The 19,811-nt window shown below is 40.7% G+C and overlaps 1 protein-coding gene across 2 annotated transcripts in view; it reads right to left on the bottom strand.

The window, feature by feature from the left end:
* Positions 1–3,606: 3,606 nt before the first annotated feature.
* Positions 3,607–19,811, bottom strand: part of ap2b1 (adaptor related protein complex 2 subunit beta 1) — a 98,034-nt gene continuing 81,829 nt past the window's right edge. For both annotated transcript variants that reach the window (XM_036989983.2, XM_021617926.3), the window contains 2 exons: positions 8,787–8,941; positions 3,607–5,898 (listed from right to left, as the gene is read on the bottom strand). In XM_036989983.2, the coding sequence (XP_036845878.1) occupies positions 5,824–5,898; positions 8,787–8,941 (230 nt within the window). In that variant the 3' untranslated portion in view covers positions 3,607–5,823. The remainder of the gene's footprint in view (positions 5,899–8,786; positions 8,942–19,811) is intronic.

Here is a 19,811-nt window from a genome sequence, read left to right as displayed (position 1 = left end):
GCAGGCAGCAAAAATCACAAGCCTTCAGTACATCCACGTAATTCATGCAGGCTGGTTTCGTCAAAGACAAGGTTACTTTCGGGGTGAGACCTTAAAGTGTGTAATAGTCTATGGACGTAGGGCCATCACATCACGTCTTCTGTAGCAACAGTGTTTAACAGACAGCCAAAATATAGTGAACAACCTAGCATTTTAGGGAAAGGTACGTTCCGCACCAGAATGAAACGGGTTGCCAGAGACTTGTCAGAGAAAGGTATCTGAAATTTGAGTGATAGTGCTATCTCTTGTTAAAATTGTCAATTGGAACACTAATGGAGTTTTGATGGTATTTAGGGACACTGTGCGCGCGGCAATATTTTACGCGCAGTTTACGCACACATGCTTTGCCTTTTAAAGACTATTACAAATAACACTAATCAGATCCATGTGGTTTCTACACAATGCCTGGGGCTCTTACATCAGAAGTACATGCATGATCTTCCATCTGAAATGAACAGGTTTTTGTGCGCGCATGCGATTTCATCTAAAGCATGAACTCGAATGCTTGAGCAACATGTGTACACTGCACCCGATGGGCAGTAAGGAGGCTGTTTCTTAGCAACAGTATATTTTGCCCCTGTTGCTAAGTAACCTCGTGCCACATACCTGTCTAGTCCACGTCACCTCTCACAATCATTTACTATGCACGCAGGTGCAATTTCATGTGATTTAGCCAGGCAGTTAATGTGAACTCGCCAACCTCACACCTTGCAAACATATACCATTGTCGGATCTTATTCTGTGATACAGTTTGGCCTTGAAATGACGGATGTTTTTGCTTCAGACTTTTTTCAATGAGTTTACAACAATATACACATTGACACTGCATGGGAATGTGACTACGTTCTATTGTATATTTTTAAGAGAATTAGAGAAACTAATTACCAGAGACATATTTTATAGGCCTATATATAGCTCTGCTAATTGCAAACTAGATTTATTCCCCATCCCCACATCAGTGTGAAACTTTTTTCCAACACTGATAATGCTGGTCGTTAGACTGTGTAACTTCCATTGTGCTTGCTTTTCTCCCAGACATTCAACTGTTACAAAAAAAAAGAAATGCTGATTCAGACTGACATTGTCAGTGTTAAACTGCCTTCCCACCAAAGGAAAAAAAGAGCACCTGAAACATCAGTAGCATCCCAAGTGAAATAAGGTTTGATTCTAAGCGAGCCACTATGTATTCTGTGTATCTTTTGACAAAACGCACAGAGATTATGCACTGCTGTCGTTGGCCTTTGGCCAGTGTCTGCGCAAGAACGTATCAGTTGGAGGGGCATTTGATTTCTATAGGTGGGCCCGTTTTTTTTGTTAATGGGTGTTATAATAAAGACCATGAGCAGTTTGTGAGTTTGGGGAAGTTTACAGTTTATCCTACCATTTCTACCTATCTGTGTGCCCTTTATGATTATTTTTATATGCACATTTTCATGGAACAGTTTAATTTCAATAATAACATTTTCTTTCTCAAAATTATTGTTATGTGGTTAATCATAAAAATCTTAATTAAAATTATAAAAAATCTGGAAGTTAAAATTCAACTAATGCATGAGCAACAGCCTCTGCCATATGGACACCGTGATCCATTGGAGGCTAAAGAAATTAGCATATGGAACTCAGAGATAGCCTACAGTGCATTCGGAAAGTATTCAGACCCCTTTCCTTTTTCCACATTTTATTACGTTAGCCTTATTCTAAAATTGATTCAATAAAACATTTTCTTCATCAATCTACACACAATACCCCATAATGACAAAGCAAAACCAGGTTTAGACATTTTTGCAAATGTGTAAATAAGGTATTTCTGTTTTTTTATACAAGTATTGAAACCCTTTGCTATGATACTTGCAATTGAGCATCCTGTTTCCATTGATCATCCTTGAGATGTTTCTACAACTTGTTTGAAGTCCACCTGTGATAAATTAAATTGATTGGGCATGGTTCAGAAAGTCACACACCTGTCTATACAAGGTCCCACAGTTGACAGTGCATGTCAGAGCAAAAACCAAGCCATGAGGTTGAATGAATTGCCCGTAGAGCTCCGAGACAGGATTGTGTCGAGGCACAGATCTGGGGAAGGGTACCAAAACATTCATGCAGCATTAAAGGTCCCCAAGAACACCGTGGCCTCCATCATTCTTAAATGGAAGAATTTTGGACCCACCAAGACTCTTCCTAGAGCTGGCCGCCAGGCCAAACTGAGCAATCGGGGGACAAGGGACTTGGTCAGGGAGGGGACCAAGAAACCTATGGTCACTCTGACAGAGCTCCAGAGATCCTCTGTGGAGATAGGAGAACCTTCCAGAAGGACAACCATCTCTGCAGCACTCCACCAATCAGGCATTTATGGTAGAGTGGCCAGACGGAAGCCACTCCCCAGTAAAAGGCACATGACAGCCAGCTTGGAGTTTGCCAATAGGCACCTAAGGACTCAATTTGTCTTGTTTGTTCAAAAAAAATGGGCTGCGTATTTGTAAAATACAGAAAATAAAAAGGAATTTTAAAAAGTTAAAAATGTCACTAAAAGGCTTTGCATGATAAACAAGATTCTCTAGTCTGATGAAACCAAGATTGAACTCTTTGGCCTGAATGCCAAGCGTCACGTCTGGAGGAAACCTGGCACCATTCCTACGATGAAGCATGATGGCGGCAGCATCTGGGGATGTTTTTCAGTGGCAGGGATTGGGAGACTAGTCAGGATCGAGGGAAAGATGAACAGAGCAAAGTACAGAGAGATCCTTGATGAAAACCTGCTCCAGAGCGCTCAGGACCTCAGAATGGGGCAAAGATTCACCTTCCAACGGGACAACGACTCTAACGACTCTAGGCTTCGGGACAAGTCTCTGAATATCTTTGAGTGGCCCAGCCAGAGCCCGGACTTGAACCCGATCGAACATCTCTGGAGAGACCTAAAAATAGCTGTGCAGTGACACTCCCCATCCAACCTGACAGAGCTTGAGAGGATCTGCAGAGAATGGGAGAAACTCCCCAAATACAGGTGTGCCAAACTTGTAGCGTCATACCCAAGAAGACTCAAGGGTGTAATCGCTGCCAAAGGTGCTTCAACAAAGTACTGAGTAAAGGGTCTGGATACTGATGTAAATCTCATATTTCTTTTTTTTGCTTTTTGGGTAGATTTATGAGGGGAAAAATTGAATCCATTTGAGAATAAGGCTGTAACGTAACAAAATGTGGAAAAAGTGAAGGGGTCGGAATACTTTCCCGAATGCACTTTCTGTCTGGGCAGAAAAAGTATGACGTGCTATACTTATTTTTTCCAGACAGCATCAGATACATGGACTACAAGTATGGAGATAGAGGGGCACTGTTTCACTCTCTGATACTTTATCAGAGATTAAAAAGTTTTTTTGTTGGCGAACGTCTCGGTCAAATAAATTATCAATACTTTATTTGAACAGGCAAGGAGGTACGGTAGGGCGGCCATGCCCCCTAGGGCCCGCCCATAATGCCGGCCCTGCATTTGGCTGTGCCTCATGCTGGCCATATTACCTTTGGACTGATTATGGATTGTGAACCAATGACAGTGAAACATCAGGCACTGCATAAGTTTATAACAGACATTTTATTGAAATAAGAGCGGATACAGTGACAAGTTGGGGATGAGGAGTGATGCAGGATCAACAGGCTAGCTTGAGAAGGCTAAAACATATGGTCATTTCAGTTGTCACATTATTTCTTACTACAGCTGTTATGTTGGCCTATTCCTGGTTGCTGGGCTTATGAGTAAGTACATTAAATATTTTTCTCAAACATAGTTCTGGGTGGGAGAGCCAGAACCAAATACGCCTTTATAATAATATCTGGTCATACTACCAGGTTACGGTTCGGTTTAGAATAAGTGTTAGGGTAAGGGTTAAGTTTAGGGTCATAGCTAGGGTTAGTAGGTAGTTAAAATGTTACTGATAGTCCATCTAGATGCTCTACAGACTATCCAAAAAAAGTGTTACCCAACATCTTGCTGGGGACACATACAATCAAACTGTGGCCAAAGATCAGACCTTCCCATGTAGCTAAGTGTCGTTTTGAGAGGTGAGGGAAACCGACCGCTAAGATTTCTTGGGAGCATTGGACACTGCTTCTATTGCAGGTTCACAGGCACATCAGCATGTATGGTAACAATACAATTAAGAAGCTAAAGTCACATACACAATTGGTACCCTTGAGACTGCTTTTTACATTGGCTTAAATCAAATTATTAAAATGTTTGAGCTCAACTAGCAGAGGTATAACAACAATGTTCATAGAGATATGGCATATTAAAATCACATCAGTTTGTATACATTTATAAATAAAATTATTTAGATTACTGGGGCGGCAGGGTAGACTAGTGGTTAGAGCGTTGGGCTAGTAACCGAAAGGTTGCAAGTTCGTTCATATCCCCTAGCTGACAAGGTACAAATCTGTTGTTCTGCTCCTGAACAGGCAGTTAACCCACTGTTCCTAGGCCATCATTGAAAATAAGACTTTGTTCTTAATTGACTTGCCTAGTTAAATACAGGTAAAATAAAACTTCCACATATGAGGACTTGGTACATAACTGGAATATAGTGCCACTGTTTTTCTGTTATGGATTTCAAGCACACTTATTCTGGTAGTAATATAATAATCTTTCATTAGTTGTACAGAACTTCATGTCTACAAACTATACCAGGTCACTGCACAGTATAATCATAGAGGGGTGACCCTGGTCTTTTAGGTGGGCTGCAAGCACTACATATCCTCCATGTTCAGGATAAAGCAATGCCAGGAAGGTGGTTTTAACAGCACAATAATACAAACACATACACTAGGCATGTCATTGATGACAGTATGGGGTTGTTCCCTACTAAGCAAAATATCAAATGATATTGACCCAGGGTTTGAGTTCTGTTTAGATGAACAGCTGCAAATGGAATATCAATAACAATCTTACAATTAAAGAATAATACATACTATCTCATTGCAATCAATGTAACATGAGAACAGCAATACAGAATGGACAACTCATTCCACACTCACTATTGGCATATTCATTAATGCTGCAGCACAAAACCAGCAAAAGGACATGGATTATTGGAAATCTAGGAATGACAATCTAGGAATGGCTATAGCGGTGTTTGATTGCTGTGGCAGGTCGAGCAATCAGAAAAGGGATGAGAAGCATGAAATGATCAGCTGCCTGCAAGCACCAGTAAAAAAGGAATGGCAGACGGGAGCAAACATAATAATAGCTACCATAAATAGTGGTTTATCATAGTGGTTACTAAAACGAGAACAGAATGAAATCCACTAATGCATTAAAATCTATTTCATGTTCCCTGGCTCTGCTCTCACCACTGCCATATTGGCTCAAAATGGTACTTGATGCATCATGGAGACTAAGCAATTGGTTCAACTGGCATTTTCGGCTCCAGCAAGGCCTGGTAGATGGCACTCAATCGATTATGGTTGGGCAAGTACCACGGAAGAATATAAAGCATGAAAAAGAATAGACACAAAAACATATGATATTACACTTTTCAATATTGGAAATACAGTACAAAGAGGTGGGGGCGATGGCTTAGTGAATATGAAAGGTTTATTTTTTGGAGAGCTTCACCATCAACCACATTTTACGACATTAAGACATTTAGTTAAGGATGGACTGGGGATGTCACATTCTCCCATGGAGGTAAGGATGGTGGAGAGGAATAATGCATGACTAGAACGCTAACAGCTGCTGTTTGTTCTTGGAGAGAGGTGTGGAGTGGAGGGTGGTGAGTGAGTGGACGGAGAGAGAGTTCAGTTCTTCAGGACTGAATAGTACACCTGGTAGACATACTGGGTAACCTCAGGAGCCCGGCACTTCAAGGACAGCTGGAAGAGAGAACATGCAAATATATAGATTGATGTACAACTACACTGTAGGTTACCTATCAGCTCAATAACTGAACACTTCACCTTACCCACTGCACAACAGTTTAATTGCTTTGCAACTCTTTTCATTCGGGACACTTCGTGTAAACAAAATTATATAATACAATAATATATAATAATATAATAGTGTTATTGAGTATGTCTATAAAGTATATTAAATCAGTTAATGCATTTTCCTTCGACCAGATTTAACATCTGCATTAATCAGTTTCTATTGACAGTGGCCTAATTAAGTCTGAGACTAATTGAAAAATCTTACCACCCCTACTCACGTTTCCTGATTATTGGATTCCACAGATGTATTTAAACTTTTTTTTTTTTGAAGTCTCACTTTCTCTCCATACTTCCTCTTTACAACCACTACAACATGAATAAATACTAGTACGTAGTCAGACATTCTTCTGTTATTATGGCCTGGTCCATATGTTCTCACTGTTCCATGACCGGCCTTTTGATGCTGTCCCAAAGGTATTTGTCTGAGAGGAGTCTGTCAATAAATTGGCCCCACAAAAGCAGCCCTTGACCATTTTGAAAAAATGTTCAGCCTCTGTGCTAAGCCTTTGCTAGGTGCATTCTTTCAGTGGCTTAGCAACAATAATGTTGTACTTTATGTGCTAAATCAAATCAAATGTTATTGGTTGCGTACACATATTTTGCAGATGTTATCGCAGGTGCAGCAAAATGCTTATTTCTAGCGCCAACAGTGTAGTAGTAACTAACAATACACACAAATCCCCCAAAATAAAAAGAAAGGAATTAAGAAATAAAGCAATGCCAGAGTCCGGAATATAAATATCTATGTATATGATGGTGTGTATAGACTGGAGCACAAAGCCCTACACATGTCCTCAGAGACACAGAAAGGTTGATATTAACTGTCAATGAAATAACCCCAGTATATTATCTATGTATGGGGAAAAAACGCAGCCATGGCCATCACAATAGCTCACTTTCTATTATTATCAGTCTTCCACTGCCCTGACGTCATAGGATAAGTGTTTGTTCTCAACTGCTTTGACGGGCTAACAGTCTTTTAACCCATAGCAGTGCCGGCTTTCAAACCAGTTGGTCACAAGCAAGATTTATTTTCTTGCAAATGAAGTTTTCCCAGGAACTTTCTCTTTCTAGAGTCTAACTAATCTACCCTATCCCACTGTTATCCACAGGCTGCAGCAGCACGACTGCTCTGAGGGGACCCTGGGTTGAATTCCCATTATGAATCAATTAGCTGTAGACTGACAGCATGGCCAGCCAGGCCAAACAGGCTTTTCCTTGAGGAGATGCCCATCACAGGTAATCAAGCCAGGGAGCAGACAGTGCCTGAATCAAGCCAGGGAGCAGACAAGCCAGGGAGCAGACAGTGCCTGTAAAACAATCAGGGTGAGGAGGCGCTAATCTGGAGATGAATGTAGTCACCCAGCCAGGCAGTCAGAACACAGCAGCCTCTGACAGCTGGGGACAGCAGCACTGAAGTTCTACTGTGGAGAGTACCAGTGGGTAAGCACTGCCAGAGATGGTCAGAGAGCTGGGAATCCTCCATGGCTTACTGATGCTGACATTTTTTTGCCTGGAGCTTCACATGAACACGAGAATTGTTGCTAATGCATAACACAAATAATCACATTTTAGGTGTTGTGACACTCCCTGCTATCAAGCTTTTGACAGGTGGTTTACTTGAAGAATAACAATAAGAAAATACTGATAGACAGTTGATCTGGTGAGGACAGAAGGCTATCGCTGTGTTAATTTACAATTAATACGGTCAACAAATGGAATATCATCCACCAATGAGTATGGTTTTATTGGATGTATGAATGTCAGCCCTCCTTATTGCCAGGAAATATGAGTGTGCTGCTACACTGTTTGTTTTCTAAAGAGCCTTCAGCTTGATCACTGAGCTCACAGATCTTCCCTGACAACAACCTCTAACTTTACACTATGAGCCATAGAGACCTGTTGAAGAGATCAAGGCGGGTGACGAGTTGTCAGAGACTCCGCTGAGGTGACATAACCAAAGAAAAAGTACAGGACTATAACTTAGGGAAAAGAAAGCACTTGAAAGAAATAATAGGAAACTGGAGTCAAGACATTTCTCAAGAAAGTAAAAAAAATCTCAATATAAAATATGTTTTAGACCTCACCTGAATACATTCATCAGGATGTATGCATGTTTGTCCTTGAATGGCTAAGAAAGGAATCAATTAAGGACCTGTCTATGAGTCTGGACTCACTAGACAAACTGACTTGATGCACCTGACCAAGCCTGCCTTAAGGAGCTATTAGCAGTGCTACATGGGGCTTTTGACCTTGTTCATTGCCTGCCATTACTCTGCCAGGTGACAGGTCATTCCCAATGAGCCCTCGATGATGAACAGGCTCCTTCAAACACATGATGAGGGAACAGGATATGGCTGGGTGTGTGTTAAACAAAGAAGATCGATAACTTTCATTACTTCCATAAACCATCTCTAGGTACCACTGTACTACCTCCTGGATGTAACATGCACTTTATTATAAGAGAGTGTAGAGAAGCTGCTGTCTAGGGCCTTTGGGGTATGTTCAGCTGGAGGGAAAAAAACACAAATGTGTTTATCCCTCATACTCCAGTGAGGGAAGGGTGGAAATATTAATACAGTCAACAAATGGTATATCATCCACCAATGAGTATGGTTTTATTTGATGTATGAAAGCCAACCCTCCTTGCCAGGAAATATGAGTGTGCTACCTTGCCTTCTGCTTGGCACTTCAGACCTTTACCGATTAAAAAAACGTTCTACAATATGTGTGAGTTCTGAATTAGGAGGGTTGAGGTTCGGTGGGTGTCTTACTGTGTAGTTGGGGTTGCCGGGTTGGATGCGGAGCTCAGCCAGGATCCAGATGCCGTTGGTGAGCTTGAGGGACTGGTAGAGCATATCCTGGCCCTCCACGTTCCTCTTGGCGATGGTGTAGATGTTGTCGTTCTGCAGCTTCCCCGACACCGTGTCTACAAGGCCACATTACATACGAGTCAGGAATATAGTTGAAGTTGGGATCGAAATGTAAAACATTTTGGGGAGAAATCGTGGTTAAAGGATTTCTGGAATCATGAGGGAATAAGCTGAGAGGGAATCCTTAAATTGAAAATGTAATAAAAAAATTAAAAATTGAATTTTGCAACTCTAGGTGGAAATCAGCGCTACATAGAATACAGGCCTTGGGGCTAAGCTTCGCCTAAGGTTGACTACTGTTAAGTGCACATTGGATAAGTGCATTCTCTGGTGTATTGCGGTTCAGCAGTTCAAATTCATTCTTTGTACTTACAGTACTCATTTAGACATACAGAACTGAGAGAGGAGTTATCTATTGACTGAGGTATTGTACAATAGCAGCTTCATTTTTGGACGCTTCATTCTCTAGTCTACGGATTAGGAAGAGTTTCCATTATTGGTTTGCAGCTTCATCTAAAAACTAGGACTGAGGGACTCGATACATTACATTTTAATCTCCATCTTGTTGTAAGACAAAATTCAGAATAATAGCTTTATCATATCCTGTTCGCTGCTCTTGACTCATATTAGACTACACACGTTGCCTGATATATCATTACATTTCCATGACCTACATCAGCTGCCTATTCCTCTGTCCCAGTCAATCTTTACCCTTAAGGCAACTCTAATGGTTTCTCTGTGAGCATGGCTAACTACTGGCAGCAGGGAGCAGCTCAGCTAATACATCTACATTAGCTTCACAAAACAACTGCAGGAGCTAAGTCCCTCCTTTGTGCTTCTACGTGAGGAAAAAAAAGTGTCACGATCTAAGTAGGACTTTAAGGAAGGAACAGAGCTAGGGTAACTTCTAACAGTGCGTATGCTGCATTCTTATTGTGGACTGTCAGTACAGGGAGTAGCTACTACAACTTCCAGATCTCACATCTAGATGTGGGGGGATGGCACTAGACACTATGTCTAAGGGGCTTAAAATCATAGGTCAAAGGACTAACTACCACTACCATAACCGCTGACCCCGAGGCCCATGTCCCATTGTAGGTCCTGTCCTGAGCACTGGTCAGTGCCACCACTCTCACCCCCTAGTCACCCTGTTGTCTGGGGGCAACAGGGCATGGTGTGGGTTATCATTAAATAGCTTGTGTGAAGTCTCCTTCAGGGAAAGAGGGAGTGGAGAGGTGAGGCGAAGAGCCTTGAAAGGAGTCCTGAGAAGCAGGCGGTGAATGGAGAGAAGGAGAAAAAGAAGGGTTAAAAAAGGCAGGACTAGTCACAGTGGAAAAGAGAAGTTGATCTCTCCTACAGTGCAGTGGAACATCTTCCTGTACGACGTGTCTTTATTAGGTTATAGTCTGCAGGGAGACTTCTGGTGGGCAAGGCTCCCACGCTCTAACCATTTACCTTGGAGCAACACTTGTCAGTCATAGATGGCAGGTGACTGTTTTTTGTTACCCCACTTTGTTTTAATGTGAGTGGCAACTTAAGTGGTCAGTGGCTTGTCATTTTCTAGGCAGAAAGTGAATTGTCGAATAGTCTTTTTAAGGGCAGAAAGGATGTCTGTTGTATTCTAATAACAGCCTTTGAAACCATCCAACCACTATCACATTGACATGCTATGTCTTCAAATGAAGAAGAGAGACAAACACTGATTACTGGGCAAATGTGATATACACTAAAATCAAAAGCATGATTCAAGACCATTTAAAGTGATGAGAGATTACCCTCATTAGCTAGCTAGTAATTTGCCAACTTGGTAACAAATGTTTCGGATTTGCTATACCAGTCATACCATTAGTATTAGAGGTCGACTGATTAAATCGGAATGGCCGATTTAATTAGGGCCGATTTCAAGTTTTCATAACAATCGGAAATCGTTATTTTTGGGCGCCGATTTTGCTGATTTTTTTTTTTACTGTAAATTTTTACACCTTTATTTAATATTTGATTTAACTAGGCAAGTCAGTTAAGAACACATTCTTATTTTCAATGGCGGCCTAGGAACGAGGCAGAACGACAGATTTTTACCTTGTCAGCTCGGGGGAATCCAATCTTGCAACCTTACAGTTAACTAGTCCAACGCTCTAACCACCTGCCTCACGAGGAGCCTACCTGTTATGCGAATGCAGTAAGCCAAGGTAAGTTGCTAGCAGCATTAAACTTATCTTATAAAAAATAATCAATCAACGACTGTCGTTGCTCCAATGTGTACTTAACCAAAAACATCAATGCCTTTCTTAAAATCAATACACAGAAGTATATATTTTTAAACCTGCATATTTAGCTAAAAGAAATCCAGGTTAGCAGGCAATATTAACCAGGTGAAATTGTGTCACTTCTCTTGCAAGCAGAGTCAGGGTATATGCAACAGTTTGGGCCGCCTGGCTCTTTGCGAACTAATTTGCCAGAATTTTACGTAATTATGACATAACATTGAAGGTTGTGCAATGTAACAGCAATATTTAGACTCATGGATGCCACCCTTTAGATAAAATACGGAACGGAATAAACGTTTTGTTTTTCGAGGTGATAAGTTTCCGGATTTGACCTAATGCTCATATTTCTATGTGTTTTATTATAGTTAAGTCTATGATTTGATATAGCAGTCTGACTGAGGGGTGGTAGGCAGCAGCAGGCTCGTAATAGTCAAAGGTATATGGTTTAGGGAGAAATAGTCGACGCGTTATAATTCCTGTAATAACTTGCGGCTGAACTTGAAAGGGGTTCCTTCGTTATTTTACCGTTCCTGTCTTCCATAGAGAATGTCTTGATCTACTTCAAATAAGGTCTGTGTTTAGTGCAAGCTTAAACCGCCTCTGTTCATGTCTTCCATAGAGAATGTCATGATCTACTTCAAATAAGGTCTGTGTTTAGTGCAGGCTTAAACCGCCTCTGTTCATGTCTTCCATAGAGAATGTCATGATCTACTTCAAATAAGGTCTGTGTTTAGTGCAGGCTTAAACCGCCTCTGTTCATGTCTTCCATAGAGAATGTCATGATCTACTTCAAATAAGGTCTGTGTTTCGTGCAGGCTTAAACCGCCTCTGCGTTTTGATACCCGTGTAAATCTCACTAGGATAAGGTAACGTTTGTCAAAATATTTTCATAAATCCACTACAAAATGTTTTATCTTCGCTTATTTTTAGCCAATATTGATTAGAGTTACCTTGTCCTATGGATATCTACACAGTTATAAAATTGGCAAGGTGGTGTAAGTCTACACGAAACACCAACCTTATTTTAAGTGAATCTAAAAATATCCTATGGAATAAATGAATGAAGGAACCGCTTTTCAGATTTTGCTAGAAGGTGTCATGGGAATTATGACACACTTTGGTAGTCAATTCTTACCATGTCCATTATTAAAATAGGATTTCCTGCATGTAGAAATTAGTTTTTGATTTCAACATTCATCACAGGTAACTTAAACTCTATTTTTTATTCAAACAGTTGAGAGTATTTGTCTCCTAAGCAGACTCTTCAGTATCATTGTCACTTCAGAGCTGTGTGTGTTTTACAGATGGCAGAGAAAAGCAGAGCACCAGTGTGGGACTATTACATGGAATTGGCACCAGGGAAAGCAAGCTGTCTTATTTGTGATAAAGATGTAAGCATGGGGTCAGCAACGGCTAAATCAAAAAATACCACCAACCTGTGAAATCACCTTAAGAACACCCATCCAAAAGCCCATTTGTATTATATTAAGTTAAAATAAGTGTTCATTGCTCATTCAGTATTGTTGCAATTGTCATTATTACAAAAATTATTACAAAAATATGTATGTATATATATATATATATATATATATATATATATATATATATATATATATATATATATATATATATATATATATATATATATATATATATATATATATATATATATATATATATATATATATATATATATATATATATATATACACACACATTTTTTTTATTTTTTTTTATCGGCCGAATAATCAGTATCAGCTTTTTTTTGTCCTCCAATAATCGGTATCGGCGTTGGAAAATCATAATCGGTCGACCTCTAATTAGTATACCATAATACTACACCACTAGCTTCAATGCCATACAACTCTCCTTCCGTGGCCTCCAACTGCTCTTAAATGCAAGTAAATCTAAATGCATGCTCTTCAACCAATTGCTGCCCGCACCTGCCCACTACTCTGGACGGTTCTGACTAAGAATACGTGGACAACTACAAATACCTAGGTGTCTGGTTAGACTGTAATCTCTCCTTACAGACTCAAATTAAACATCTCCAATCCAAAATGAAATCTAGAATCGGCTTCCTATTTCGCAACAAAGCATCCTTCACTCATGCTGCCAAACATTCCCTCGTAAAACTGACCATCCTACCGATCCTCAACTTCGGCGATGTCATTTACAAAATAGCCTCCAACACTCTACTCAACAAATTGGATGCAGTCTATCACAGTGCCATCCGTTTTGTCACCAAAGCCCCATACACTACCCACCACTGCAACCTGTACGCTCTCGTTGGCTGGCCCTTGCTTCATACTCATCGCCAAACCCACTGGCTAGGTAAAGCTGCGCCTTATCTCAGCTCACTGGTCACCATAGCAGCACCCACCCGTAGCACGCACTCCAGCAGGTATATTTCACTGGTCACTCCCAAAGCCAATTCCTCCTTTGACCGCCTTTCCTTCCAGTTCTCTACGGCCAATGACTGGAACAAACTGCAAAAATCAATAAAGTTGGAAACACATACAGTGGGGCAAAAAAGTATTTAGTCAGCCACCAATTGTGGAAGTTCTCCCACTTAAAAAGATGAGAGAGGCCTGTAATTTTCATCATAGGTACACTTCAACTATGACAGACAATGAGGGAAAGAAAATCCAGAAAATCACATTGTAGGATTTTTTAATGAATTTATTTGCAAATTATGGTGGAAAATAAGTATTTGGTCACCTACAAACAAGCAAGATTTCTGGCTCTCACAGACCTGTAACTTCTTCTTTAAGAGGCTCCTCTGTCCTCCACTCGTTACCTGTATTAATGGCACCTGTTTGAACTTGTTATCAGTATAAAAGACACCTGTCCACAACCTCAAACAGTCACACTCCAAACTCCACTATGGCCAAGACCAAAGAGCTGTCAAAGGACACCAGAAACAAAATTGTAGACCTGCACCAGGCTGGGAACACTGAATCTGCAATAGGTAAGCAGCTTGGTTTGAAGAAATCAACTGTGGGAGCAATTATTAGGAAATGGAAGACATACAAGACCACTGATAATCTCCCTCGATCTGGGGCTCCACGCAAGATCTCTCAAAATGATTACAAGAACGGTGAGCAAAAATCCCAGAACCTCACGGGGGGACCTAGTGAATGACCTGCAGAGAGCTGGGACCAAAGTAACAAAGCCTACCATCAGTAACACACTACGCCGCCAGGGACTCAAATCCTGCAGTGCCAGACGTGTCCCCCTGCTTAAGCCAGTACACGTCCAGGCCCATCTGAAGTTTGCTAGAGAGCATTTGGATGATCCAGAAGAAGATTGGGAGAATGTCATATGGTCAGATGAAACCAAAATATAACTTTTTGGTAAAAACTCAACTCGTCGTGTTTGGAGGACAAAGAATGCTGAGTTGCATCCAAAGAACACCATACCTACTGTGAAGCATGGGGGTGGAAACATCATGCTTTGGGGCTGTTTTTCTGCAAAGGGACCAGGATGGATGACTGATCCGTGTAAAGGAAAGAATGAATGGGGCCATGTATCGTGAGATTTTGAGTGAAAACCTCCTTCCATCAGCAAGGGCATTGAAGATGAAACGTGGCTGGGTCTTTCAGCATGACAATGATCCCAAACACACCGCCCGGGCAACGAAGGAGTGGCTTCGTAAGAAGCATTTCAAGGTCCTGGAGTGGCCTAGCCAGTCTCCAGATCTCAACCCCATAGAAAATCTTTGGAGGGAGTTGGAAGTCCGTGTTGCCCAGCATCAGCCCCAAAACATCACTGCTCTAGAGGAGATCTGCATGGAGGAATGGGCCAAAATACCAGCAACAGTGTGTGAAAACCTTGAAGACTTACAGAAAATGTTTGACCTCTGTCATTGCCAACAAAGGGTATATAAAGTATTGAGAAACTTTTGTTATTGACCAAATACTTATTTTCCACAATAATTTGCAAATAAATCTATTAAAAATCCTACAATGTGATTTTCTGGATTTTTTTTCTCATTTTGTCTGTCATAGTTGAAGTGTACCTATGATGAAAATTACAGGCATCGTCTTTTTAAGTGGGAGAACTTGCACAATTGGTGGCTGACTAAATACTTTTTTGCCCCACTGTATCTCCCTCACTAGCTTTAAGCACCAGCTGTCAGAGCAGCTCACAGATCACTGCACCTGTACATAGCCCATCTGTAAATAGCCCATCCAACTACCTCATCCCCATACTGTATTTATTTATCTTGCTCCTTTGCACCCCAGTATCTCTACTTGCACATTCATCTTCTGCACATCTACCATTCCAGTGTTTAATTGCTATATTGTAATTACTTCACCACCATAGCCTATTTATTGCCTTCCCTTATCTAATTTGCACACAATGTATATAGATTTTTCTTTCTCTACTGTATTATTGACTGTATGTTTGTTTATTCCATGTGTAACTCTGTGTTGTTGTATGTGTCGAACTGCTTTGCTTTATCTTGGCCAGGTCGCAGTTGTAAATGAGAACTTGTTTTCAACTAGCCTATATATATATATATATATATATATATATATATATATATATATATATATCATTTTTTTTATTTGTGACTCATGGCTCTACAGTGGCTGCGGAAAAAGCCTTGTTTTAAATTATGCTAATGTAGTATTGCATGTCAAGCAGAGTACAGATTACTTTATGGGACAATATACAAACTAACTTTTGTTTGTAGTTTGTACTTTTTAAGAAAGATCAATTCAAAAATCTATTTTATTGAGGAAATGTAGTCATTGTTTCTCTTAATTTTGATAAAAGAGAAGAATGTAATGAATTGAAGATTATTTGATGTAAAAATCTAAACGTACACTAAGGTTGTCTCATTAGATTTGGGATGGTGGAAAAAAAATGGGGTCCCTGCTGAAATAGTTTGAATACCACTGCTCTACCATTCTCTTAATATGAAGATGAGAGACTCACAATTCCAGTCTGAATTTACAATAGCTACCTATAAAACAATTTACTAGGTGTGGAAATGGAAGTACAAATAACTAATGAAACCAACAACCAATTTCCCAGAAAAAGCATTTCTCTAAAGAAGCTTATAGAACACAGCTTCCTCTCACACTGTATTTAGCTCACAGAGAGCCAGTGACAATGAACATGAAAAGAGCCTCCAATCATTCCATTAATTTCCACACTCCAAAGCTGCTTATCACAGCCAAGGTGAGGGAATGCATGAGCGGAGCTGTCCTTGTAACCTGGGGCTGGAGAGGGTCAATACTTTGTGACCCCAGAGTGGCGTAGGAGGATCAGGCATTATTGGAATGAAAATGCTGAAATAATGAGAGAATATGAGAATGTGCATTTGTGTGTTTGAGAGAGTGTGTGTGAATCTGTGTGTGTGTGCACATGTGTTCCTGTAGGTGTGAATGGAATGATATCGACAAATAAATTGTAGGCAGGTGTGTAACCCTGGAACTTAAGGCGGTGATGTTGTGGTTACTGCAACACAGCAAGAGGGTTAGAGGAAAAGGCCAATTCCACCAATGAATGCTACCACTTAAAACCCCTAGTCATGTTATCTGGTTCTCCAGTAAACCAGTAGCATCTCTTTTAAACCAATGCCTCAGCTCTGTGTTTAATCAACTGGCTTCAGTGTGGTGAACACAAATTAGGAAATTATTTGATTTTGTGGTTTCAAAGGTCACCTGTCCATTTTGGTAAATCAGACCTTGCATGTGTACTAAACAATAACTAAAGCTACTCCCCTCCATATACTACCTTCCCAAAACAATAACTGCCCTCTCTGTCCTGTAGTTGGATCAACATGTTAGATCAGTGAAAGGAGAGGATAGTAGTAATTGTGATTCAGACTTGAGCTCTGTGAAGACAACAGGCCAAAACATCACCAAGTCACCGAAGCACACACAGAGATTTCATATCTGTTAAAAACTGACTAAGCATGTAATGGGGAAAGGGTTTTTCTACGGGGCTCATATGTTGATGGATGATGCAGGTGACCATCTGTCATTTGTCGATTGTTTGTTAAGTGCATCAAAAGTTTAAATAAGTTGAAGTCGGAAATTTACATACACTTAGGTCATTAAAACTAGTTTTTCAACCACTCCACAAGTTTCTTATAATTCACTGTATCACAATTCCAGTTGGACAGAAGTTTACATACACTAAGTTAACTGTGCCTTTAAACAGCTTGGGAAATTCCAGAAAATTATGTCATGGCTTTAGAAGCTTCTGATAGTCTAAATCACATAATTTGTGTCAATTGGAGGTGTACCTGTGGATGTATTTCAAGGCCTACCTTCAAACGCAGTGCCTCTGCTGGTTTCTTTTGATTTTACCATGATGTCAAGCAAACCTCAGAAAAAAAATTGTAGACCTTCACAAGGCTGGTTCATCCTTGGGAGCAATTTCCAAATGCCTGTATGTACCCCGTTCATCTGTACAAACAATAGTACGCAAGTATAAACACCATGGGACCACGCAACTGTCATACCGCTCAGGAAGGAGACGCGTTCTGTCTCCTAGAGATGAACGTACTTTGGTGCGAAAAGTGCAAATCAATCCCAGAACAACAGCAAAGGACCTTGTGAAGATGCTGGAGGAAACAGGAACAAAAGTATCTATACCCACAGTAAAACAAGTCATATATCGACATAACCTGAAAGGCCGCTCAGCAAGGAAGAAGCCACTGCTCCAAAACCGCCATAAAAAAGCCAGACTACTGTTTGCAACTGCACATGGGGACAAAGATCGTACTTTTTGGAGAAATGTCCTCTGGTCTGATGACAAAAATAGAACTGTTTGGCCAAAATGACCATTGTTATGTTTGGAGGAAAAAGGGGGAGGCTTGCAAGCCAAAGAACACCATCCCAACCGTGAAGCACGGGGTGGCAGCATCATGTTGTGGGGGTGCTTTGCTGCAGGAGGGACTGGTGCACTTCACAAAATAGATGGCATCATGAGGAAGGACAATTATGTGGATATATTGAAGCAACATCTCAAGACAAGTCAGGAAGTTAAAGCTTGGTCACAAATGGGTCTTCCAAATGGACAATGACCCCAAGCATACTTCCAAAGTTGTGGCAAAATGGCTTAAGGACAACAAAATCAAGGTATTGGAGTGGCCATCACAAAGCCCTGACCTCAATCCCATAGAAAATTTGTGGGCAGATCTGAAAAAGCGTGTGTGAGCAAGGAGGCCTACAAACCTGACTCAGTTACACCAGCTTTGTCAGGAGGAATGGGCCAAAATTCACCCAACTTATTGTGGGAAGCTTGTGGAAGGCTACCCAAAATGTTTGAGCCAAGTTAAACATTTTAAAGGCAATGCAACCAAATACTAATTGAGTGTATGTAAACTTCTGACTCACCAAGAAAAACTGAGTTTAAATGTATTTGGCTAAGGTGTATGTAAACTTCTGACTTCAACTGTAGACGGATGCATAGAGAGCTCTTCATGCATTTAATCCGTCTTCGCATGCTCTCCCCTCATCAAATGACGTCTCCTTCCACTGAATCACCAGCACTCAATCGATAGGAAACACCACCAACATGAAGTGACAACATCCTTCACTTGTACTCACAACAGTTCAAAACCCCACACTAAGCTCCAGTTTCAATATCCCCTAACAAAGCTCCTCTGACATAAAAAAGACAGAAGAGGAATACAGGCAGCTAGATTGTCGATGAGACTCACAACCTCAAAGGCCTTTTTTTTCATTTGTGTAGATGACTAAGTGGTGTGTGTTTCACCCATAAATAGTAGCGGCGTTGTGGATCAACTCTTATGTCCTCACAAAGTGCTTCAAGACTGAATCACGCTCGAGACAAGAATAGCCACCAAAGGTTCAAATTCAACAGCACAGCGTGAACAGCTCTGATGATAGACATTGAGCACACAGTACACATTTTAATTCCAGACCTGTATCACTGTTTTCATACCATGGAGTAGTGGACGAAGGAAAACCCAGAGAGTAAAATAGTGACAGCCCTTAGAGTACATATCATAGTTAGAGATATGTTATTTTTGTTAGAAACACGAGCAATGGACATTAGATCGGTGGAAATCTGTCCTTTGGTCTGATGAGTCCAAATCTGAGATTTTTGGTTCCAACCACCGTGCCTTTGTGAGACGCAGAGTAGGTGAACGTACGATCTAAGCATGTGTGGTTCCCACCGTGAAGCATGGAGGAGGAGGTGTGGAGGTGTGCTTTGCTGGTGATATTTTGGTGATTTATTTAGAATTCAAGGCACACTTAACCAGAATGGCTACCACAGCATTCTTCAGCGATACGCCATCCCATCTGGTTTGGGTTTAGTGGGACTATCATTTGTTTTTCAACAGGACAATGACCCAAAACACACCTCCAGGCTGTGTAAGGGGTATTTTACCAAGAAGGAGAGTGATGGAGTGCTGCATCAGCTGACTTCAACAATCACCCGGCCTCAACCCAATTGAGATGGTTTGGGATGAGTTGGACCGCAGAGTGAAGGAAAAGCAGCAGCATATGTGGGTACTCCTTCAAGACTGTTGGAAAAGCATTCCAGGTGAAGCTGGTTGAGAGTATGCCAAGAATGTGCAAAGCTGTCATTAAGGCAAAGGGTTGCTACTTTGAAGAATCTAAAATATGAAATATATTTTGATTTGTTTAACACTTTTTTGGTTATT

Source organism: Oncorhynchus mykiss, chromosome 10, assembly GCF_057628025.1.
Source record: "Oncorhynchus mykiss isolate SJ-2025 chromosome 10, ASM5762802v1, whole genome shotgun sequence".
Lineage (NCBI taxonomy): Eukaryota > Metazoa > Chordata > Actinopteri > Salmoniformes > Salmonidae > Oncorhynchus > Oncorhynchus mykiss.
The sequence above is the reverse complement of the archived record's forward strand: the minus strand, read 5'-3'. Positions and strand labels throughout refer to the sequence as shown.